The sequence below is a fragment of the Sturnus vulgaris genome, chromosome 5 (genome assembly GCF_052056855.1).
Source record: "Sturnus vulgaris isolate bStuVul1 chromosome 5, bStuVul1.hap1, whole genome shotgun sequence".
NCBI lineage: Eukaryota > Metazoa > Chordata > Aves > Passeriformes > Sturnidae > Sturnus > Sturnus vulgaris.
Window position 1 is genome coordinate 19332426 of NC_142247.1, and position 24719 is coordinate 19357144.

Consider the following 24719-nt stretch of genomic DNA (forward strand, 5'->3'; position numbering starts at 1 on the left):
TTCTTACTTGCAAGGCAGTTTTCAACCCATGAAAGCACTGGGGCAAGAGCTGGAGTTGTCACCGGCTTCTGCAAAGAAAACACAGGAATTTGATTTGCAGAGCAGAGCCATGAATATTAGTCTTTTCTCGTTTTTATTAAGTTTGTATTTTCACTGGTTTCAGCTAAGTTATTTTCAGGTTTACTGAAGTAATACAGAGGGTGGTTGGCCAATTATCATTTATCTCTCTCGTTTTAAAATATAGTACAATACAAGAAAAAATAACTGAATGTCAATAAAGGAGAGAAAAGGACTACAGGATTAACAACCATGGCTATTTATGAAGCTTAGGTGATTTGAATAACCACACAAAATATCAGAATACATGGTGAAATTTAAAATAGTTGCAAATATTTTTAAAATTTACATTCTCCTATGCTGATAGATTTTTTACAGAAGAAAGGCATATCACAAGAACAGAAATTTACTTATATATAATTATTCTTTTCTCTGAAAGCTTATAATTCCTTGCCTATGAGCATTAGAGAAATTTTTCAGAGTAAAGTTTATCTGTTCAGAGCCAATAGTAAACTGTTCATTCATTCATAAAAGAGCAGTGCAAAGCTTGAGGAAACTAGTGAGAAACTCACCAAGAATTCTTGCCTTTTTATAAGGCTATGCATAATTGTTTATCTTTTCCTTCTTGTTGCTCAGCTTCTCTGAAGTAATTCAGGCTGAGATTCATGTCTCCTAATATTAGCCAACCTAGGAACAGAAATTTGTTTGACTCTTGAAAAGAGATATACCTCCCAATAAAAGATTCACTACAACTGTCTTGGATAACTTGCATTAGAATGGAAGAAACTAGGCTCTTGCATTTAAATATTTTACTGTGCCATATAAATGTCAAAATGCATTTCAATTAAAAATTAAGCTTCTTCACATGGGAAATATCCATGTGGGTAGTCCTGTCATCCAGAGAGCAGTGATCTGTTACAGTTAATATTTTCATGTGCTCAGAAATCAGGACTGAAAGTGATTTGCGAGACCTTTTAGGCAAAAAAAAATTATGATGAACTCTGAAATATCTGCAAATAGGTATTTGTACACAAACGGAATCCTATGATCCTGAGTAGGTAGTGTATTTGAATCTTGATTTTACAGATTATTTCAGGGGTAAAGTGGTGAAGCCTTCAGAGGAATCAAAGTTGACATTCAGAGCTGATTTTATTCATAAGTGCAGCCCACTCACTCCTTCAACACTTCCATGCCTTTTTAGCCCACTGGAGTCACACGGACTCATACACTGCCAGCAGATTGAGCCACACACCACCCTGGAGCTGGACTTGCTTTGTGCATGACCTTCACACCAGAGTATGCGAGATTTACACTGGGTTCACTAAAGGGAATTTAGTTACTGTGCATACAATCCCTTTCTTGGTTCAATAGTTGATTGAGTTAAGTACTAAGGGTGGTTATTTACATAGAAAGCAGAAAAAGGACATTAATCCAAGTTTAAAGAACTGAATATGAGGGGGAAAATGAGAGGATTTGAAGGATCAGTCTGAATGAGACTGGTAGAGAGAAGAATTTTTTTTCTTAATAAGTGCAGCTTCAGATAGATTTAGAAGTAGACAAGAAAAGAAATTCCAGAAAAGTTGAAGTGTCATAATGCAGAAAGATGCCTAGTTTTATAAGTAGAAAAGAGACATACCAAAATTAACAGAAGTAAAAAGTGGTAAGGCTTTGAGAAGGGGAAAGAGAAAATGAGTGTAGCCCTTTTGGTACAGTTAGGATCCAGTGCCAGGATCCAATAGGTTTATGATCTCAGTTCTGTATTCAATTATTTGAAAAGGATTTTTTCTGATTTCTGTGTTGCAGAACCAGACTCCCCACCTCAAAACTTAGAATTAATAAATGTCACTGCAACAGAAATAAATCTGAGATGGTTACCACCTGAGCAGCCTAATGGTCTCATAACTCATTATGAAGTTCTGTACAGCGATTCCAATGATTTTTTAATTAAAAATGCCTCATCTACAAGTATATCATTAAGTGAAATGAAGCCATATACTCTCTACAACATCTCAGTAAGAGCATTCACCAGACTTGGCTATGGGAATCAGTCATCTTTTCCCCTTCTGGTCAGAACTTCTGAAACTGGTGAGTATTTTTTAAAAAATGAAAATTTTTGACAAGACGTTGCTTTATGATAACCTTTGATGGCCAGGAGATAAGTTTTAATAATTTTATAAGTATTTGCTTACTTTGCAAGGGAGTGAGTTTGAATTCTGTTTTTCTCTTTTATACAGAAAGCAAAAGAGCAAGGTCAGGTGCTTGGTAAGGGATGGGGAGCCAAGAGCCCAGGAGTCCCTGGGCCAGCTGAGCAGAGGCCTCGCTAGCCAGGACTTGTCTCACCATCCTGCTGCAAAGAGCAGGGGGCAGGCGAGGTGTGGCAGCCAGGGCCAGTCTGGAGTGCCAAACACCTCCTGCTGATGTGGCAGGTCTGAGGCCAAGCCAGGAGAGGAAGGTCCCAGGTTCAGTGACAGTAGCCAAGGCAGACAGAGCCCAGTGCCAGTGGGGCATGCCTGCAGTGGGGGAGCCAAGCTAGGGCTGGCAGGGACTGGGTGCAAGCCAGGGACTGGATCAATGGGTCCATGGCCAAGCACAGCCATGACCAAGATGAGGCTGAATTTAGATGATTTCTAACTTTTTTTTTTTTTTTTAATTACCTCACTGGAGCTGTGTGAACTGCGTGTGTCTAAGTGTTTTTGATCTTCAAATTCAGCCTCTTTTAAAATGTATTAAAAAAAAAAATTGGATACAAAACCAAATGTTTACAATGTGTTCTGGTTTATAAAAGTTCTTTCCAAATCATTGAAACTTACTGAAATCTTCTATAATTTTTTTCTTCTAGTTCCTGATTCTGCACCAGAAAACATAACCTACAGGAACATCTCATCCACGGAAATTGAACTATCATTTTTTCCGCCATCCATTCCCAATGGAGTCATACAGACCTACACAATATATCTCATGAGGACTAATGGGACTGAGCAAAGAGTTATAAACGCTACTCTTCTGACACTACGTATTACAGGCCAGTATATCATGATCTGGAACTTATGGCAACTGTGAGTTTTTCTGAGAAGTGTGCAACAGACAGAGATATATTAGTTCATTGGTTATACCTGATCCTTCTTCTCCTTACAGAAATTTTTTTGCTCCCTGTCCTGAAAAATAACTTTTGTCCTGTGGTGAAGTGGGCGTTGAATGGTACAGAGTCTAACATGTATCTCACTGTATTTAAATGTTTAAAGTACAAGGAACTTCAGTAGATATCTTTGCAGAGATATCATTGTAACAAAGTAAACCCTCAAGTCACCTGCCTATCTTTCTGATCTTATTCTGGATAAAAACAACTTCCTTTTCCACTCTCCTTTGCCTCTTTTCCTAAGTCCTGTCATTATTTCTGAGGCATGGCACAGCAATTAACGCTGGGAGCTCGGTACCTTCACTGCTACATTTTCAGAGTATAGCCAAGGACAAACTGCAAAGCATTCTAGGAATATGAAGTAAAAAGTGGTAATTAGGTCTCTGTCCCTTCTTTTGCAAAGTATTTTGTATTCCAAGCTTTTCCAATGCTTCTTTCAGTCTCCAATGACACAGATCAGTGTGATAGGCTTATTCACTACTTCAAAAATACAGTCCATTAAAAAACTAATTTGTCCCATTGAATGGTTGTTTTATTGAAATATTTTTCTTTTGTTTAGATTTAAATAAATATACAGAATATACTGTAGAAGTGTCTGCTAGTACCATAATGGGAGAGGGCGTTCGTAGTTCACCTCTGCATATATTAACTGATGAAAATGGTAAGTCAGAACAGAAGTTTCAGTGCATCATTTTCTACCTGCATTCTTAATTTACTCGTACACTTCATGTCAGATGTTTTTGTTTTATGCACTTTGGTTGGCAGTTCTGACTCTCCATTTCTATCTGTATCTATGTATCTACACAAAAACATGTTAATCTATCTATCCACCTATCTACTTATATATTTATCAGTACAAGCTGTATGAAATGCTGCAATTGCTGTGTATGGACTTTTGATCTTACCAATATCTCATGACTCTGAAGAATCTTAATTTACTCGTATTATTTTAATCTAATACATGACATGGTAGAATTAAATATTGTATTTGTTTTTCAGTCATGTGAGAGCTGGGGAAAGGGAAAACCACAAAAAGGCAGTTTTTGGATGGTCCAGGGACATTTCTGTGGGGTTTCTTGGGGAAGATTTTTGTATTTTTCTAAAGAGATGTATGTACGGGTACACATAGATAGATACGAAATTATTATTATTATGAAAATACCCAAAATTCATCATCTGTAGCACAGAACTTCCAGATTGAACTAGGGTGTGTGCAGGCTGAGAGTAGAACACAGCTGTTGCAAATCCTGTTAATTTTTACAGTACAAATCAGCAGAGGAATCTTAAAATTATAGCTGTACTTTCAGTACACAATGTTGTGCAAAAGTTATTCTTGGTCACCTCTCTAGATTCTGCAGGAGAAACCTGAAAAAAAAAAATCATAGCAAAAATCTTAATTTAGGTTCTGTGAGTGACATTTTGGGAGAGGCTGTGTCTGTTCCTCTCCTTTGCTTCAGGAGGAAATCTCTGGGAACCTATCTAAAGCAACATTGACACAAGCAACCTACCAGCCATACTGTCAGTAAAAAAACTTTGCTCAAGAACTATGTTGCTGGAGCAGACAGAAAAGAGCTAGATTGGATAAATCAGGTTTTTTTTTTTTAATTTAGAGCTACGTAATTTCTCTTCTTTAGCAAAAAAAAAAATATTATCTGAATAAGAATTGTAGAATGAACTAGACATGTCAAAAAGACAACATTCACCATACGACAGATCTTTAATTGTATAGCTGCTGAGGATAATATAACTAATAAAACACAAAATACAGCTGTCAACATTTTTCACCGGTAAATACACTCACTGAATTCAATGAACCATTGTTCATGAAAAATATAAAATATTTTTTCTATAATATAAAGAGTTATAAAAACTTTATGCCAACTTTCAAGTTAGTGAAAGGAACAAGAAGTGAGAAAAAACAATATTTCTAATACAGCACATGTTCTGTATTCACAGGAACAGAGTGTTCCAAAGTTCAGACCAAATGTTTCATAGATTTGCTAATAGTTATGCTCATATTCTCAATTTTCATGCATGACTACAGCTATGACCTGAATTTTTAGAGCATGATGCTTTTTGGTTTAATTTGAGAAAAACAAATGTAATTCTAATATTACTTCATAGAGATACATAGGTTCATGTATCCAGATGCAGATAAAGACTCATTTCTCTAAACCATGCTGATAATAAAGCAGTATCATTTATGCATACATTAGTTATTTTCCTCAGTAAAATTAATAAGAACCTTAGAACAAAGCCAAATGTTGTCTAAATTTTTATTTATTTACAATGTTCCCCTACAGAGTCAGGATATGGTGTCATCTAGGGATCATCTTAAAATGAATTTTAAGGATTTCAGTGAATACCTATATTTTCATTTGCCCTTGTGACATGTTAAATCTATGAATGTGGTCCTTTTGTGATGGATGAATAGATTTTACTGCTGTCTAGTATCCCACAATTTTATCATCTCTCAATGCTGTGCTTATCCACTTTTCCACCTTTTGGTGCTTTGTAAAGTTCTTTACAGCACCTTTTTTTCCTCAGAGGAACTATTACGCTGTATTTTACATGTGTTCATATCTGTAAAACTCTTGTTTTTATTAGAAGGGAAAAAAAATCACAGCAATGTACTTGGGCAGTAGGTGAATCACTGTGACCTAGCCATTGCTCTGCTTTCTCATGAAGTACTTTTACCATTGAATCACAGAAACAGATGTTCTAACACCACCATGCAAAATCTTCTTTTTATCATCTGTCAGAAAAAGGAAAAGAAGCTGTGCCTTAACATTAGCTGATGGATCCTGTACCAGTGTGGTTCAAGGATAACTTCCTATCACAAATAATTCAGAGCCTGTTTAGGGATGCTGCGTGTCCCACCGATCTTAGCTGTTTAACGAGATGTTGTGTCCTATTCTCTCATTTTATAGCTCCAAGTTCTCCTCCACGAGCCCTGTCTGTAAAACAGTTGTTGGGTGTCACTGTGAAGTTGTCATGGAAACCTCCTCTGGAGCCAAATGGAATTATCCTCTATTACACAGTTTACGTCTGGTAAGATTTTTCTGGAAGTAGTTCTGAGGATAAATGTTAATCTGTAACCTATCAGGAATGTTAGGTTTTTGTTACACAATATGTTGATTGCATGTTTTGGGAGAGCACATATTCGTCCAGCACTTAAAGTACTGGAATTTTTTATATGCAAATTCAGAGGAGCCAAATCTGGGGGAACAGTTTCAACATTTTGTAAGCATTTTCAACATTTTTCCCAAAGGTTATGCTATAGTAAGTGAACTCAGATTTAAACTAGAGCATGGTGCCTATTTTCACTATATTCTGATTAGGCCTGATGCAAGGCAGGGCCCATGCTGAATTGTCAGGAGATTTGAAATAGGCTTAAAATAGAGAAATATTGCCTCCTTTAATAGATAGAATGTAAAAGCCATGTTCAGAATTTTCATATGTGCTATAAATTATGTTTACTGTTCTATTTTGTATTCTTTACATTCATAGAAAACAAGTATTTTTAAATACTTTGCATTTGTGTTCTAGTTTTTTCTATAACCTTATTATTATTTTTCCCCCCTGACATCCTCCTGTGATACTTTTTCACCTTTACAAAGGAATTTTGTCACTTTAAAACTTGCAGCTTCTGTCCTATTCCTGGCAAGACATAGTTTGGTCTAGTGACGTGGCATCTCTTCAAAGATCTACAACTTCTACTGGGAGTGAAAACATCTATATTGATCACTTTTATTTTATTGCATTTATGCTTTACCATTTTATTGCCACTGCTAAGGTGCAGGAAGCAAATACTAAAGTGCATAAGATGTGAACCAGATGTGCAAAGTTGTTATGGACATACTAGACTTGAGCTTACATTATTTTATTGTTGTTTGACAGTTTTGGAGTAGAGTTTGGCCTCAGTCATTACTGATATTTTTATTTTAATTGTAGTATTCTGGTTAAATCGATGATAAAGTGAACAGGAGTAGGCTCTTCTTTCCGGAAAAGTTGAATTTGTCTTCTCTTGTTAGTTCCTCTCTACTGGGAATATCTGTTCAAATATCTCTTTAAAATAATGACAGTCCTCAAGCTAGGGAAGAATTACTTAATGATAAGGGCTATGGTTTTGATGCACGCTGTATTTAAAGTCTTCAGATTATGCAACTTTTCATCCTTATATTCCCTTATAACTTACTGCTTTTGTTACTGTGAGAAAAGATTTAGCTAGAATTATTTAAAAAACCCAAACTCTTAAATGATCCATCTTTCTAAATATTGCAATTAAGCAACCACACAACTTCTTGCTGTAAGCCTTGCCCCATATTTTTTTTGCTCTGTCTTTTCTCTCCTTACTGAGCCATACCTAAATTTAGAGAGGCTTTAAGGTATCATGTTAAGGCAAGGACATTGGAGAAAAATTCCCTTTGCCTTCAAAGAGGTCATAACTTCACTCCTTCCTTGACAGGGAGAGAGGGGTGGGAAGGAAGGAGAGTAATTTTAAGTATTTAAAAGAGTTGTCTATACAGTTTCATCAATGAAGGGGGAGATTTGACATGGCAAATTTCTGTGCCGTATTCTTGGGATGTATTCGATATATTTTGGAGGAGACTGTTAATCCCAGTGCTTCTCAGTAAAGAAGAAAGAGGAAGGTTACTACAATTGTTAAATAAATGTTCCTTCATTACACTTCAATATTTTGCAACAGTTATAAAGAATTTGGTAACCTTTTTTAGCTGATTTGGAACAAGAATCCACAATCAATAGATTAGAAAGGGTGATATTTGCAATGTTTTCAGTTATATTTAATGGAATTTGTCAGAGGATAAGGTGGTTTTGGGTGCTAGCAGGTAGTAAAGCAACTTTCTTCTTTCCTTGAGCCTAATAACTCATACTCCGTAAATGCAATTTTAGAGTATTAATGGTGCAATTAACTAAACTACTAAACTTGTATGCAGCTTTTGTTTTTTGGCATTATCCTTTTCTGCAATTTTTTGTGAGATACTTGTTGACTAGGTCGATTTTGAGGTACAGATTTTTAAGAAAATATGCTACCTGTCTTTGTCAAGTGGAATTATGGAATTTCTTAGAATCTGTGCTGTTTGCATTTTTGAAAAATTCGAAAAAATGATTTAAAACCTTATATTATTTTTCTTCAGTAAAATTTCTTGTCCTATTCTGCTAGATACTTCCTCACTGTCTGTAAAGGTTGCACTCACTTTGATCAGTGTTTTCTTATTTTTATTGCAATCTCAATTGTTTCTAAACAGAAAATCAACTTCCTTTGAAATACTTCAAGCTTTTGTTCTTCTTTCTGTGCCTGATTGTGGAATTGTTTTTTGGCAACTCAGATGTAAGGATGCAGTTACTCAGAGTAGAAATGTTTGCAACACTAAGCTGTGGATTTTCTTCTTACTTAAATTATAACCAGATATGTATTTCCATACTAAGAATACCTTGGGCAAAGATCCAGGAAAAAATGTCTTTCTTTGTATAGAGTTTGATAACTGCAGCTGCAATCTCTTGTAAATTTTACTGACTATTAAAAATGTCAGAAGTTTGGGAAAAATGTAGATGTTAACTTTCTCTGTTACCAAGAGTGTTTCCCATGTCAAGTGACATTCCACTCAAAATCTGAGGGTTAGGGAGGATTTTTTTTCATTCTCATACATTTTCTCATTCCACTTGTTTGTTAATGTAACCTTATTTCAGATATATTAGGTGGTGATCTTTGCTAATGGGCCAGTCACTCAGTTATCAAAGGATGAAAATCTAGTAATTTTGAATAATTTTTTCTTGTTTTTAGTATTAGAACACATTGTCATTTGTGAAGAGCTTCACAGTGACTCGTGGAGCAAGATACTTGGTTTTATTTATCAAATTATCATCTCTGTCTGAAATCCTATTAGAGACAAAGGACACCTACTCATACAGAAATCTTTGAAGGAATGGAATGTTAGGTTTTAATGTTCCTCCTATTTTTTTCTTAAAAGGTTATGTTAACTTCACGAGGAATGTAAGACTTTTTCAATTCAAGTTAGTTATTTCTGTACCTTACTTTACTTTCTGATAATCATTTCATACCTATGCTAATACCAGTGTTTTATTAATGTTACATCTTACAGTCTTTCTAGGCGGGTTTTGACCTGACTGGAGTTCCATTCTGATCCTCTGCTACATTCCACCAGAATTAACTCAGCACCAGCTAATTCCTGTTCCATATCATCTTCTATTATTCCATTTATAACTTCAGCCTTCTGACCAATTTCACAGAGTCACAGTAGGGCATGCTCCCTGCTATAATCTTTTTATATTTCGCTATTCCTGTCCAGAGAGACAGTTTAGTTATGCCCTACTGTGTCCTTCCCAAGGGTACCACACAGCCATTTGAAAGCAGTTAATAGATAGAAATACTCCTCCTTAATATTTCATATAACCATTGTTGATGTAATTTGCAAGCATATTTCTGTGTTTTGGTCTTTTTTTTTTTTAAGAAACAAAATGAAGAGCCCTACTGTGATGCCACAGTACAAAAGTCAGTTTTTCGTCATAAAAGGCAGAAAGTTATCCCAGCCTCTTTTAAAAACCTAAACTACTTGTATTTAACACAATATTGCATTTTTCATTTTTGCAACAAATACCGTCATTATTTATATAGAGAGAAATGGTGTGTATATATAATTAATAAAATGTTTTTTCTTTAGGAATAAAATGTCAAAGAGGAGTGTAAATGTAACGGAAACATCACTGGAATTCACAGACCTAGAATATAACTGTGAGTATAGTGCTTACCTAACAGCAAGTACAAGATTCGGAGATGGCAACATAAAAAGTGATACTATAACATTCAGAACTTCTGAAGGAGGTAAGCTTATACACAGAATGAACCTTTATTTTCATTCAGCCTTAAAGTTCTGTCAACCTTATTTAAGTTAATAAAGCCATTGGAGTAGAAGTGACATTTCACTTGTAAAGAAGAAACATTCTACCTGTCTGTGGGGCTCTATCTTTGTGTATGAAATTATGCTAGGTATAAAGGGCTAGGTATATATGCTAGGGCTCTATAGAATTATGATAGGTATTTCTATTAATTTACTGAGAAAAAGATTAGCATTTCTCTTCAGGACAGATAAGATGCAAGCAGTTTCATTCTAAACTTTGAAATAAATCAAAATATTTTTGTAATATATTTTAATAGATTCTTACTTTAAGCAGCTGTGATACAACTTGTGATAGGGAAAATACTTCTTAGAGTATCCCTCTCAAGTCTGAAGTATTTTTAGTTTGAAAATGAACACTCTAAGTGTACATCAATTTCTTTATTCTGTTTTAATTATTTTATACTTCCACCATGGAAAGTGGCTTTTATATGATCGTACAATATACTGTGCTTTGAGAGTCATTCAGTTTAATTTTTGTTTCTGGTTTCCTATCAATCACATGCTATAATCTGTCCCAAAATAGATAGTATGCAGGCATACTTCAGAATCCCCCTGCACAGATAGAAACAATTCCCCAGCACACAGCCACTGGCAGGATTAGCATCCATCTGAGCCGTCCCTCCAAAATCTGTCTACATCACCAGGCCGTAGATATTGACAGTTGCTATTGAAGTTGCTATGGAAATATGAATTGACTTTTAGGGACAGACTTTAAGGAACAGGTCCTGGGGTTCCCCCTCCAATTAATATTTTAATGTTTTACACAAACGAGAGCAGCACAATGCAAGAGAGACACATAACTCACAGTGTTCAAAACTCTACAGCAGGTTCTGTAGAGCACTTTCTTGGATGGTGGGAAATATGGATTGAAATTCTCCTAAGCTGACTTAGGGAATTGAATTTAACTCTCCTACATCACTGTGTTACTGAGAAGAACCATATGCTGCTATTCTTTATAAAACAGGAAGAGAGACTAATGGAAGAAAGCTTACAGAGGTCTTCCTGCACATTTAATAGGCTGAGAAAAGAGGAAAAAAGAGAAATTATCATACAGTCTGAGCTTATGTATCTGGTTTACCTACCTGAGTTGGAAGCTTAAATTCTGCTTATAATCAGAGACAAAAAGGATTTAAATTTAGGTATTGTGAAACAAATCCTTGGGTTTTTTTCCTACTAACTATATTTGGAGCATAAGCATCTAACTCAGTCAACTTCCACGTCTGCAAATTAAATTTTCTATGTGCATAAAGCAGTTAGTGCAGGACAAAGTCTGTAAGAAAACACTTATCTGTTTACAAATGCAACTAAATGTGAATGTGGTTGAAAAAATGTTTTTAAAAATAATTTTTATATATACAGTTTTATTTCACTATTTCGCGAAGCAATTTCTATATCATAATCAGAAATACATTTAATTTGCCATAGGATGTTGTAAAATCTACTATAGTGGATGTTCCTCAGGTACTAAAGTATATAAAACCTTGAGGTACGAAAGCTTTAGGTATGCTAAAACTTCACATTTTTCCAGCACCAAGTGATCCACCGAAAGATGTTACATACAGAAACCTTACTTCCACATCAATAATGCTATTCTGGTCTGCTCCTCAAAAGCCTAATGGAAATATACTCTACTACTCAGTTTATTTCAAAAACAATTCAGGAATATTCATACAGGTAAGCTTATTTTTATATTCTTTCGTAGATGTCAATGAAATATTCTAATAATTAAAGATTAAATCAGTTACATGGTTATCAATAAATTGATTTTTAATATTTCCTTCATCATGATGTAGTTTTTAAACTTAAAAAGAAGCATATCTTGTAATCATATATGCTACATTGTGCATCTCACTGAGCATTCATATCATTAAGCATCAAAAGCAATAGATTTTGTGTAATATGCCATTATGAGGTCTGTATGTACATGTATATATGTATACATATATATACTTAATATGTGTGTGGATAAACTCAAGATCCACTACATGCATGGCACACCCTAAAGAGTGTTTGTTTTAGTCTAATCTATCAATTTGAATAAATTTCTGGATCTGGTTTTACTTTTTAATACATGTTTGTACAGTATTGAAAATATGAAGGTAATGTGAAAGTAAGGAAGGCAATTTTTTTCGTATTTTTCTTACTCTCAAAAGGAAATTACTGTTGAGTATATTGAAGCAAAGATATTGATATTCTGGTTAAAGCTTAAAAGACAAATAAAACCTTATAAATAATATTTTAGTGATACACCCTCATTTAGGTTTATTTGCTATTGCTGCTTTCATTCTTAATTATGCACTACCCTTGTCAATTGATATAGTCATTCTGTTCTTTCTGTGAATATCTTATGGTACAGAAATATTATAAAAGAAATAAGATTCCTTTACAAGTTTTTGGTCACAGGTTTTACACATACAGAAGAAAAACAAGAAATACAATTTCATTTTAAAAATTATGGATGGAAAATAATCTCGGCTGCATAAATTTCTGGTCAAGATATGTCTAGGGTGAGGTATACACGTTTTTGAGGATAACCAGAAAAAATATTCCCAAATGTTACAAATACCTATAAAGAATAATTGCTGACACACTTCAGCATATACACTTCTCTGACTTCTATGAAGGTATGTAGTTGCCGGGCTCTGCATAGTTTCAGGTGCAAGCAGGACTGTGCCATGAATTCACATTCTGATGAGATTAAAATCAGGGCTACAGTTCAGAACATAGACTCTGTTTGCACACACTGCTACAGCAACAGCTTTTTTCTTAAATCTCTGGACAAACCTTTACATCAGTGCATCACCTGAACTAGCCCATCCTAAGAGGGACATCTTAAGCAATTTTAGAGGAGGACTATGGACTTGGACTATTCCTGCCTTTAGGATGGTGCAACTCTGAGATGAATGAGTAAGGTGAAGGTGACACACTGAGAGAGAGAGATAAAATCCCCCAGGATGTGCCCACGATTCTGGAAATGAAGGAGGAAGGTAGGGAAGATGGAGCAGTAGCATTGGCCTAGCAAGGTGAGGTCCAGTTTTATCATGCAACGTAGTTAGGCTGGGAAAGGATGGTGGCAGAAGTGGAAGTTGATGCTTCTTTAGCATATTATGTGTTGTCAGGAGAAAAGTGCTGACAGTAGTTCTACCTCTGTGTGTGGAAACTTCCATTTTCATCCTTTTGACTTTGATTTTTACCCCATCCCTCTGCCATCAGAAGATAGATTTCAGCTGCTGCTGCATCTGTCTCTTATTGCCCATGGGATATGAACATTAATCTCTCAAATAATGATCAAATCTTAATCTGTCTGCTCCCTTTAACTCCTTCTGCCCTTCAGATCCTGTCTGCTCATTGTTTAGCATGGCAGCTACCATTTCTACACTGCAGTCCTATTGTGTACCTTGGCATTCCTGTGGATGCAAGACAGATTTCAAACAAGCGAAAAAAAGCCAACTCATTTCTGTCAGATATTTTATATTGCTCTTTTTACAACAGAGAAATTCATGTTTGAAAGTCAGCCTGATATGTGACTATATATATGTGATACATATAGACAGTTGTAAGCTGCATGAGTATGCACACATATAGTTTACAACTATCTGTAACTTAGAAGTATAACCATGTAATTGCAGGGTCTGTTGCTAAGTTTTGTATCACACACATTTGGAAAGAAAGAATCCTCAGTTGAAAGACTCTGTGTTGAGGTTACCATTCTGCTTATGTTTAACCAAACTGTATTTTCAGTCTGAGAAATTATAAAGGAGAATTGAAAAAGTGGGTAATCTTTTCACATTTTCACGTTGTGGGTAGGCATTCTCTATCAGTCTTTCCTCTGCTTCTTTGTCAGGACATAATGCCAGAAGTCCAAATCTTAAACCATATCTTCTAGATGCCTGAATAAACACCCTTGCTGAAAGCAAATTAATATCTCCCAATGCTCTCATAATCTGAAATAGATACAAAAGTCATACTAAAACTGGTGGTGTTCTGTTGTCTCGACTTCTCACTTCTCATTCTTAAAATGCTCAGGCATATTAAAACCTAATTAATAAAAACCACTGACTATTATTATGTTAAAACTAAGAAGTTAGTAGGTGCAGAGTGAAACATTTTGTTTAGGGAAAAAAATGCCCAAATATGAAAAAGATCTGAGATAGAAGATACAATTTACTCCTTGACATGATGCAGAAACTTGAGTTTCCTGTCCAAAAGGGAAAATTTATGTACCCTCATCAGTCAGGAAACTAATGTATAGTTTCTTTGCTTTACTAGTCTACATGAAAAATAACACTGCAGCTGTCCAGTCAGAAGGCCTGAGATGCTCAGACCTTAGGTTCAAGACCAGAATAGCAGAAGGAAATATTTAGTGATGGAGATTAGATGTAAGGATTTTGGTAGATGAGTGGGCTGTTTCTATGGGGATACTGACAGTTGTAAAAGAAAATATGTCAGAGAGGGAGAATAACTGGTAGCCAACTAGAAGAAACTGTCACTTGCATTAGACTAAGTTCCAATTCAGCTTTATTTTTCATCTTCTGCTGTCATAGGTCCAGGGAAAAGCTACTTCTTGTTGTACATATCCTGTCCCAGTGCAGTAAAGATATGACATGTATGCTGACAAAGTGTACTTCCTTCACAAACGACATGACACTGTGCCTCTTCTTCACATCACTTCTCTGTGACACTTCTGGGTTCCTACAGTTCAAGCTTTTACTGTTTGCAATAGCAGCTTTGCAAGTTTTGCTCCATGATGCCTTGCCTGGTTCTTGAAGCAATCATACTGCCCATATTCTCAGTCCTATCAAGGAAATAAATCAAAGACTCTATGGAAGTAATTGTCTCATGGCTAAATATCAATCTATGAAAGATATCATTGACTTGAATGAACTCTGTTATTCAGTTTCTAGATACTTGTGTTTTGATTGCCAAGAAAGTGGGAAAGGTGCTAATTATAAACATAAATATATGCTTCAATAGATTTCCCCAGTGTAGGAATTTCAGTACAGATGAAAGCTGTCCTGACCAGACAGGGGAAGCAGGGGCAAGAACTGAAATAAAGCCAGTGATCCCTCTAACAGCTGAATATCTGACCCCAAATCATCCTACCTCTACTTCAAGCCAAGCAAAATGAATATGGCTGAATACAGTTTGGAGTGAAATTCAACTTGGTCTACCCTTAGGATCCAGATAAGGGATGCAAACAATGTGCTGTATTACTTAACAATCAAACATTTTCTTTCACCAGTATGACCAAAGTAGGGATAAAAAGGTGAACTTCCCTACAATACACTGCAAATTTTAAAAAAGCTGGTGTCAGAATGGTACAGCAGACAAAAAGGAAATAACTTCGCTTAGGTTTTACTGGAACAGTGAATATTATGCTCCTTGAAGGATGGTTTGGATTAGCCCTCACAGTGTCAGCACTCTCACCTAATTCCCAGAGTCAAGTATGTCATCCTCTGACTCAAAACATGAATACAATACAATGAACCTAAAGAACAAAACAGAACAGGGGTAAAAGGTTAACAGAGAAGGAGAGCATCACCATGTTTTCCATATACAGCTAATTACAGCTTTATGCCACTGGAAATATCTGCCACTTCCTGAGGTGAAGAAGATACTAATTTCTGCTGACACTTTCATGGCTTGAGTGTATTGCTTACACTTAGCTGCTTTTAATAATCTGATACTTTGCTATGTCAAAACTTCTTTCATGTATGGATGAAGAAAGGGACAGAAGGAAGAATTTCTTCAGCTGTAGCCAAAGATCCTAAGCTGTTTGCTTTCATCTGCAGCCACAGTTAATTGTAAAACTTCCTATAGTGTTCTATCCCCAGGGTACAATTAGTACAAGTTTAATCTTTTCTCAGTTTGTACCCACACAGTTCTTCTTGCTCAGTGTTACTCTTAATTATGTGTTCCTTTTTTCCCCTAATATTTTGTCATATCAGTAGTCTGAGATATCTCCACTCCTTGGGCTCCTCACAGTAAAGGAACTACCTCTTAAAATAGTTTTTGTTGATCCACCAAAACACTGTTAATAATATTTGTGTTGGTTCACTGAGTCCTTAACTGCCAGACAGCTGACTAAATTGTAAAGGCCTTTTTAAACTTTAAGAATTGAATTTTCAGCTGTTCATACCAATAAACTCACATTAAATCTAGGATCAAAACTTTATATGGTAGCCTTGACAACTTTAAGGTCTTAATTTTAAAACAAATCTGATTATTAGATGTTATTATAAATTACTATTTATCGCTAACAATAATAGTAATAGGAATAACAAGAGGGTATTATAATGCTTCTTCTGGGCCAGATGATGTTTTCTGTCATACCTTGCTTGAGTATTAGAAAGTTTAATTAAATACCTTAGAATTTGATCCACTGTTTCCTGTATCTTCACTTACCAAACGTAACACAACGCTCTTTCCAGCCTTTTTCAGTTAGGTATGAAGCTAGTATGAAATCCAAACTACTTCTAGAAGAAAGTCATATATTAAAGTGGAATGTTTTTTGTATTTTGACTGATGTTGACTTAACCTATTGGGCAAAACTAGCAGTGTATTTATAGTCAGTTAATAAGAGTGGATACAAAAATTCATACTCACAATTTGTGTAGCTTCTGTTCTGCATTCAAAACAAAGGCTTACATTTTCATTGCCAAACAAACTATTTACTTTTTAATATTATGTCAGAACTAGTGACTGCAGGCAAAACTAGATATTCAGATAGAGGTATAAAAGGGTTTCTCAGGGAAATGAGTGAGAGCGTCGCCTATTGTTTTATGAAAAAAAAATATTTTGCTCTTAAAAAAAATAGTGAAGTGTTGCATTAGGTGTATAAATTGATATGTATTGGTGACAGACATCAAGATTGCATACTGAACTATCAGTTTGCACAGCACTGATTCAAATGTGTGAATCAGTGTATCACAGTCACTTCTTCAGTAGGAACTTTCCTCATGAGAAATAGAAACCATTTTTCAGTAAGCACTTTTAGCATGCCTGTGCTTCTATGTGGTATTTCTAAATTTTAATACCCAAATATTTCTGTTGCCTTTCTCCTGCTTTAATAAAAATGCTCTCGCAGCCTTCTTTTCACAAAAACATTTACTTGAAAGCTAACTTGGATTTTAAAGAAGTCAGAGTGTGGATTTGATCTGACACCAAAAACAGGGGCCAGCCAAATAAAGCTGGAATTCATCAGGGGGTTGGGCAAAATCCAGCTCACCCTGAAAATGTTAATATGTAGAAAAATCAGGACTTTTTTGGTCCTAAGGAGCGCTGTCCATTCATTCCATCTGCTCAATGGGGCAATGTGGCTGCCAGGGAGGAATGCCACTGGCTCTTTGAATCAGCAGATTTTACTTGAAGATTTTACTTGCTACCCAATGCTTGAGCTGAAAATGCTTATGGGCTAAATAACTTCTCAACAGTTTTCAACCATGAATCAAACTGTTGTGGATCATTTAAGTCAGGTTGTTATAAAGCAGTGGATGATTCAACACATCCACTTATATGGCATAGCTGAACTTACATAAATAATATGCTTTATACCTTTTCTTTTCATCTTCCAAAATTGTTGATTCCTAACAGGAATAACCTCCTTAGAGGTGCTGATCTGAAGCACTAACTTATTTCTGTAGTTACAGTATTAATAACATTTTTATACAGTTCAAAAGACAGTGGGCCTAGGTTCTCCTGCTCTCCTTTCATTAGCGAGTAACTGCACAAAGGAAAAAAATCTTTTGATGACTTCAGTTTAACATGGTCCACTCACTACAGACATTTCCTTAGAGATAATGGCATGTTGTTATTGCAAGGGAAAACTAGCAAAAGGAACATTTTATCAAGTGGTGCAGTGAGATCTTTGCCACTGAAAGTTTTAAGTTCAAAATCTACTCTCATAAAAATAAAGAGAGAAGTCCTTTGATTTGATTAACAATGATCAGCCAAGGCATGTGTGATTCATGTAATCTATGAGCAATTAGCAGATGTTGCCTTTTTTTGGTAATTTTCTTGATGAGATATAGATAAACACACTGAAATGTTGCAGTTTTCATCTCTGAATTGACATTCAACAATTACAAACAGCAGGAGAAGCTGATTATGTGCTCTGTAGTACTTACAAGGAGTAACAATAGACATCATACAAACGAGTATTTCAGAAAAAATCAGTACTCACTAGGAATCAAAGCACAGGTTTGTCTTCTGAGTACTATGGTGAATCATTGCCGGTGGTGATGGCTAAATAGGGAACTAGAAAGAGAAATCAATGAATAAAAACCATTTTAAGTGGTAAAATTTTCTTTTTTTTCTCTCTTTAGAATTTCACAAGTTATGGTAATGGCAGCAACGTCAGTGTGCCTCCATTCGTAGTGCTGGATGACTTGGCAAAATACAGTCATTATACTTTGTGGTTAACTGCAAGCACAGCTTTTGGAGATGGAAACAAAACCAGTGAAAAAATAGATGTGTATACAGATCAGGATAGTAAGTTAATAACTTTTTTAGTGCTCATTGTATATCTTTAGGAAAAAAAAATGTGCTTTTTAAAAATATTTACTAAATATTCTCTAACTTTAAAATTATTTTTCTGTTATGAGGGCAAAGTTAAAAAATATCATTAAGTGTGGTTTTCAATGCTGCAGTATTTATCTTTGCAAGGAAGGCATTTTGATCTGAGTCTTTGAACAGAGCACGAAGAACAGAGAGCACAAGCCTCTGTGGATACAAGCAATAAAATTATTGTCTTAAGCTTTCATTAAGACTCTTTTCCTAAACAAATTTAACAGAAACGATTATTCATATATGCCTTCAACTATTTTGTTTTTGATATTGAAGATAAATTATTTTTAAAAGTTGGAAAAAAAGTTACAACTGACATTTTCAGACGAATTATACTTTGAACAGTTATTTCTGGATGGGATTTGGATGTTTTATTACTATAATCCATGCATTTAATTTTTTGCTTATTATCTCTCATAGTCCCAGAAGGTTTTGTTGAAAATCTGGTCTATCAAAACATTTCCTCATCTTCTGTAAATGTAAGCTGGCTTCCACCATCCCAGCCAAATGGCTTAGTCTTCTTTCATGTTTCTCTAAGTTTAATGCAACTGGGAACCAGTAAGATATTATCTTTCCTTACTTACAACACAAGCATAATTTTTGATGATCTGGAGAAATATACTGATTACATTCTGAAAATCACACCAGCCACTGATAAAGGATCTTCTGAACGGCATGCTCTAAGTCTTCATATAAGAACTGATGAAGATGGTAAGATTAAGATATTTTATTAATTCCTAAGGAAACGTATAAAAACTGCAAATAACTTTCTAAAAGGAAAAAAAAATTGTGTTTTTCTTCTTTCACTTAAAGTGTTTTTGTTACACAGTGACACAAACAACTGCTGCACATTTCTAAGACCATGAAATTGAATTTTTCATTGTAACTCATATTTTTCTGAAATTATCCTTGTTTTTCTCTTTCTTATTTCTTCCTATAGTCCCAGAATCAGCACCGGTAATTAAAACATTTTCAAATCTCTCAACTACCTCAGTTATGCTTTCATGGGACCCTCCTGTTAAGCCAAATGGTATTATAATACGTTATGATTTAAATCTCTTTGGGCCAGAAAGGAACAACTCATTCTCTACCACCAATAATTTTATCATCTTGGAAGACCTTCTGCCATTCACATTGTACAGCATTTATGCAGCTGCCAGAACAATAAAAGGGCCTGGTCCCTCTGCCGTGCTTCAGTTCTACACAGATGAATCAGGTGAGCAAATTCGATTGTAAACAACTTCAAAATATCAGCCCTATGTTACAGCATCCGTATTAGATCTGAGCATCAGAGCAGTTGATATGAAGGGTTAATTTTCCATTGGTCTGTGAGTGAAGAGCTTTCAGAAGAACGAAACACTGCAAGGCAAGTGTTTCCTGAGTGCTCTTCCTCCTGCCACGGTGTGCAGAGGACGTCACATTATGCATAGGATTACAAAAAAATAACTCCATGAAGAAATATATTTTGCCTTTGAAATGCATTAGGGTTTGCAAGTGTCAGGGATTTTGAAGCAACCAACAGTACCTTTCTCTTCATCCCCCCATGAAACTGAAAAATGATAAAAGATGGAAATATTTCTGACACATTCACACAGTTCTCCTTTACACAGACCTCCTCCCCTCAGCATGGTAAATTACATGTCTTGTAAATATATGATGAGTTGTGCTCCATATATGGTGTAGGAAGCAAAGTATATCACATTCCACTTATATATGTAATATGACTTCTGTTAAATGTCTTAGTTCTGACAGTGAGGATGTTTAAGTGATTAATAGATTTGTTAGATCTCTAAAAAGATCCCTTGCTGACTAAACATGTATTCTGGATTAATGGAATTTTTTTCATGTCAAAGAGGAAGAAAAAAGATTGAAATAGCAATGAGGTATTGTCAGCTTGAGTTCAGATACAAATATTAACGAAAGTATCCTGCATGTCCAAAGCGTTTTGTTTTGCCTGGATTTTTTGTGATTTGGAACTCAACAGCATTTCTCTTTTTCAGTGCCATTAGCTCCACCCCAGAATTTGACCATTATCAACTACACCGCAGATTCTGTGTGGCTGAAATGGGATCCAAGTCCCCAGTCAAATGGTGTTATTATGAGATATAATTTTAAGATTTATCAAAACAACACAGAAAAACTGTTTTTTTGGGTATGTTTGTAATTAAGAGTGTATAATTTTTAAAAATACTTTTTCATGCTTTAGGAAAAAAAGATATGGCAAATATTTTAAATATCTGTTATGCTCCTAGAATTATGAAGCTCCTATAAATTCCTATTTGCTAAGACAGTTTACTTCCCACCATACCTGTAATTCAATTTTTCAAATTAAAGAAGAAAAATTGTTAGATTTTAGCATGCTTTGAGGTTCTAATGTTTCATTAACAATGAGATTTATTAATCAATTTGTATTTTAACATAAGCTTGATATTAGAAAATGACAAAAGTTATTTGCTTTGTGCTACCTTTGTTTATCTATTAAGTACCTATGGACTTTCAAGATTCAAAAAGACAATAATTCCTAGTCATCTTAAAAAACAGTAAAAACTGTTCAGAGGTCTTCATTAAAACAAAAATTGCAGAATAAGAATAACTGAATAAATTGTAACAGAAGTAGATGCTATGTAAATGTTCAGGGACAGGTTGGATGGAGCTCTGAGATACCTGGTTTTATGGAAAGTTCCATGCTCAATGTATGGGGGTAGGAACTGGATGATCTTTAAGGTTCCTTCCAACCCAAACCATTCTATGAATCTATAATTTTATGATATGCAAAATTTGATCAAGGCTTAAATCTGATTGCTTGGGTGGCCTCAAGAATGCTCCATGAACTGCAAAGGCAGCAAGCTGAGGTCAGGATTGCATCTCAATCTTAGAAACTGCAGTGAGCCCTGTTCATCTGGGATGCTTGTAAAAGCTGCAGGAAAAGACATTGCTGCAGTGAGGTCTGCTGTTATTCCCCATTGTGGAAGGAAGTGCTGGCATCATCCAGGTTTTCTGCATAATGCTTGAAAGGCCATGATGCACATATGAAAGAGGAACTGTGGATTCTACAGCCAGCTATCTTTGGAAACACATTTTTTGGGTATTCATAGAAACACCAAAGATCTGTCCATCTGAGGCAGTCTCAAACTAAGTGAGAATACAGAAACTGGCTGAAGCACTTGAAAGTGTCAGCTATGCCCTACCTTTCTTCATGTGTTGTGGTGTTTTATGGGCAAGAAATTAGATTTAGGTTGTGGCAGAAAGGCAGAAAAATAAATTTATATAGAAATAGTGTATTTAGGTACCATAATTCTCTGATAACTTGGATCCCACAAGATGTTCACCAGAGTTTTTTGCTGAAATTCAGCTCTTTCCCTGCTGTTATAGTCTTCTCAACATTTGAACAACTATGCCTTGCATGTTCTGGGAAAAACAGATCCAAGGAATTGAACTGAGGGGTTTTAGCTTTTTCTTTTTTTTTTTTTTTTAACTCTTCATCAATCTATGTAGAAGCCATTACCCATGACCTCCTCCACTGTAGAGGTGCAGTAAGGAAGTAGAAGGTGAGAGGGGTTGATGTGAAGCTGGAAATAGTTTTCAGTATTTGACTGAAAGCTACTGAGAGTGGAAGAGGCAAAATTATGGCTGTAAATCTGTTCATTTCAGTAGGTTCAAGGTGAGGCCCCCAATGTTTCTAAAGACTGTGTACTAATAATATTTTCTTCCTTAAGAACATTTCAGGCTCAAACCATGAGGCAAACCTTACTGGATTAGAACCATACAGCCCCTATTTCATCAGTGTCTCTGCATTTACCAGGCTTGGGAATGGCAACCAGTTCAGTAACGCTGTCCAATTTACAACAATGGAATCAGGTTAGATGCAACTTTTTCTAAGCTGCAGTTCTGACAGTTTTAAATATATTTATATTTATTTACCTTGTATGGCTGAACAAAAGTCTTCCTCTTCTCTCCAAAGAAAACATAACCTAAACACTATCTCATTATCTCTTGCCTGTGTAGCACCAATTCACATTCCTGTTTGTAGACTGGGTTTGAAGTCTGATTTCGGAAGTGTAGAATTAAAAATGTCCTCATCTGAAATGAGAGGCTTATATGGCTACTATAAATCTTTTAATAGCAACACAGATAAAGGGAGGAAAATTAGATAGGTATCCGTCTTTGCAGATCAAAGCAGTAATTCAGATCCCTGTGAAAATAACTGAAACATTAGCAGTATCAAAAGCAGCTGGACAAAAGATTGGCAAATGAATTGGAAATTATATTAGGCAAATATAAATTTTTAACTTTTAAAAAATAATTTATTTTAGGAAGGAAGCTAGCCACTAAAAGTGAAATACCTAACATTCACCAAAGAGAGTCTGTGGGTTTTGTGAAACTGGCAGTTGTGCAAAACTGTAGCTCCTTTGCCAGTTCAGAGCAACCCGTAGGCTCTGTAAGAGCTGTCAGTGCCAGGGGACAAGCGTGGCTTGGGGAGGACTCCCAGGTTCCTTTACACTGTTAGCAAAGGGAGCAGACCCCAAAATAAAAAGATCCCATATGATGACTACTTTTTGCTAAGATCACATTTCCAATGAAATATTCTTTCCAGAACCAGTAAAGCAGAGGTTCTGGGAAAAAGCTGTGCTGTTTATTCTACCAAAGAATTACAACACTGTCAGAAATCTGGACCATCATTCAGCTGGTTCAGTTTGGCTGCTGGACCCCTGCAGCTGAAGGTGGTCCTCCTCAACACCCATGGTCATCCATCAGTTGTTTCATTTCATCACTGACGTTCCATACCTGAAAGAAATATGGCTGACAGATAATAAGGAACTTCTGCTGTTTATGTTGTTGCTATGTATATGGAGTAGGTATATGGATTATGTATATTGTGTATGTTATAGTACACTGTATTTAAAAAAAGATGGGGAAAAGATGAGCAAAAAGTTTTGTTGGGAAAACAAAATTGAAGCACTCAGGAAGAAGACAGATGGTTTCTTCTGTCTCAAGTACTAACATCAGTCACATTCACAGTAGTTGGAAGTGAAAATCTAATTAGGACAAAATTTTTGTTCTTTCATCGTGTTTCTTTTACTAATTTGACACTGCAGTGTTTGACTCTTGTTATGAATACTGGGTCTGCCTCTCTAGTGATATTGTTCTGTGATTACAATTTTAATTGTGTGTGCATGTTAATCTTTGGTGCCTGTGTATCCTTTAAGTGCCAGATGCCGTACAGAACATTCATTGTATTGCAACAAGTTGGCAATCGATCCTAGTGCAGTGGGACCCTCCTGCTTCAGCCAACGGCATAATTAGACATTACATCATAGCAGTTGAAGGAAATTCTACAATTTTTTCATCTTATGATACACTGCATACTTTTAGAAATCTGCCTTCCAATGTTACTTACCAAATTAAAATAAAAGCTGCAACATCTGCTGGTGATGGTGAAGAACAGATATGCAATGCCAGTACTCTTCCAGAAAAAGGTAAATAATTATTCAAGTTAATTTTTTTGTTTACTTTAAATGATGACTATGAAACAAGCAGGCATGAAAAACCTGCTTAACAGGCAGTTAAATCATTATGTTGTTTAAATTTTGTGCTAATAGTGAATGAAGAGAAACAGGGCTTCCTCTTTCTCTTGTTTTAGAACACACCTAGTGATGAGAACAAATTGCAATTTTTTAAAGCACAGCACTTCTATGTGAGTTTGAATAGTTATTTTCTTAATTTATGATCACCTATTATATTTTGACTTATATCTGCCCTGTTCCTAGTGTATTTAGCATATTTGAGACTGCATGTCTGAAAAAGTTTTGGGGAGGGAAACTTTTGGTTTTTTTGCTTTTACTAATTGACAGTGGTATGAATTCATTGACAAGAAAGCTGGTCAGAATTCAGGAAACTGGGAAGAATTCAGCCTCTACAAGCAAACATTGTCATAACATTTCATGGACAGGATTTTTTAAAACAAGAAAGAAAATTGTCAGCCAAATAAAAAAAAAACCATAGACAGGTTTTCTGGCATT

At 35.5% G+C, this 24719-nt stretch overlaps 1 protein-coding gene across 2 annotated transcripts in view; it reads left to right on the forward strand.

Moving 5' to 3' along the window:
• Positions 1–24719, forward strand: part of PTPRQ (protein tyrosine phosphatase receptor type Q) — a 122845-nt gene that overhangs the window by 37618 nt on the left and 60508 nt on the right. For both annotated transcript variants that reach the window (XM_088164993.1, XM_088164994.1), the window contains exons 28-39: positions 1861–2142; positions 2897–3079; positions 3753–3854; positions 6124–6244; positions 9898–10058; positions 11663–11808; positions 18459–18624; positions 19120–19410; positions 19640–19915; positions 20700–20851; positions 22416–22557; positions 23907–24176. In XM_088164993.1, coding sequence (XP_088021119.1) covers positions 1861–2142; positions 2897–3079; positions 3753–3854; positions 6124–6244; positions 9898–10058; positions 11663–11808; positions 18459–18624; positions 19120–19410; positions 19640–19915; positions 20700–20851; positions 22416–22557; positions 23907–24176 — 2292 coding nt within the window. The remainder of the gene's footprint in view (positions 1–1860; positions 2143–2896; positions 3080–3752; positions 3855–6123; positions 6245–9897; positions 10059–11662; positions 11809–18458; positions 18625–19119; positions 19411–19639; positions 19916–20699; positions 20852–22415; positions 22558–23906; positions 24177–24719) is intronic.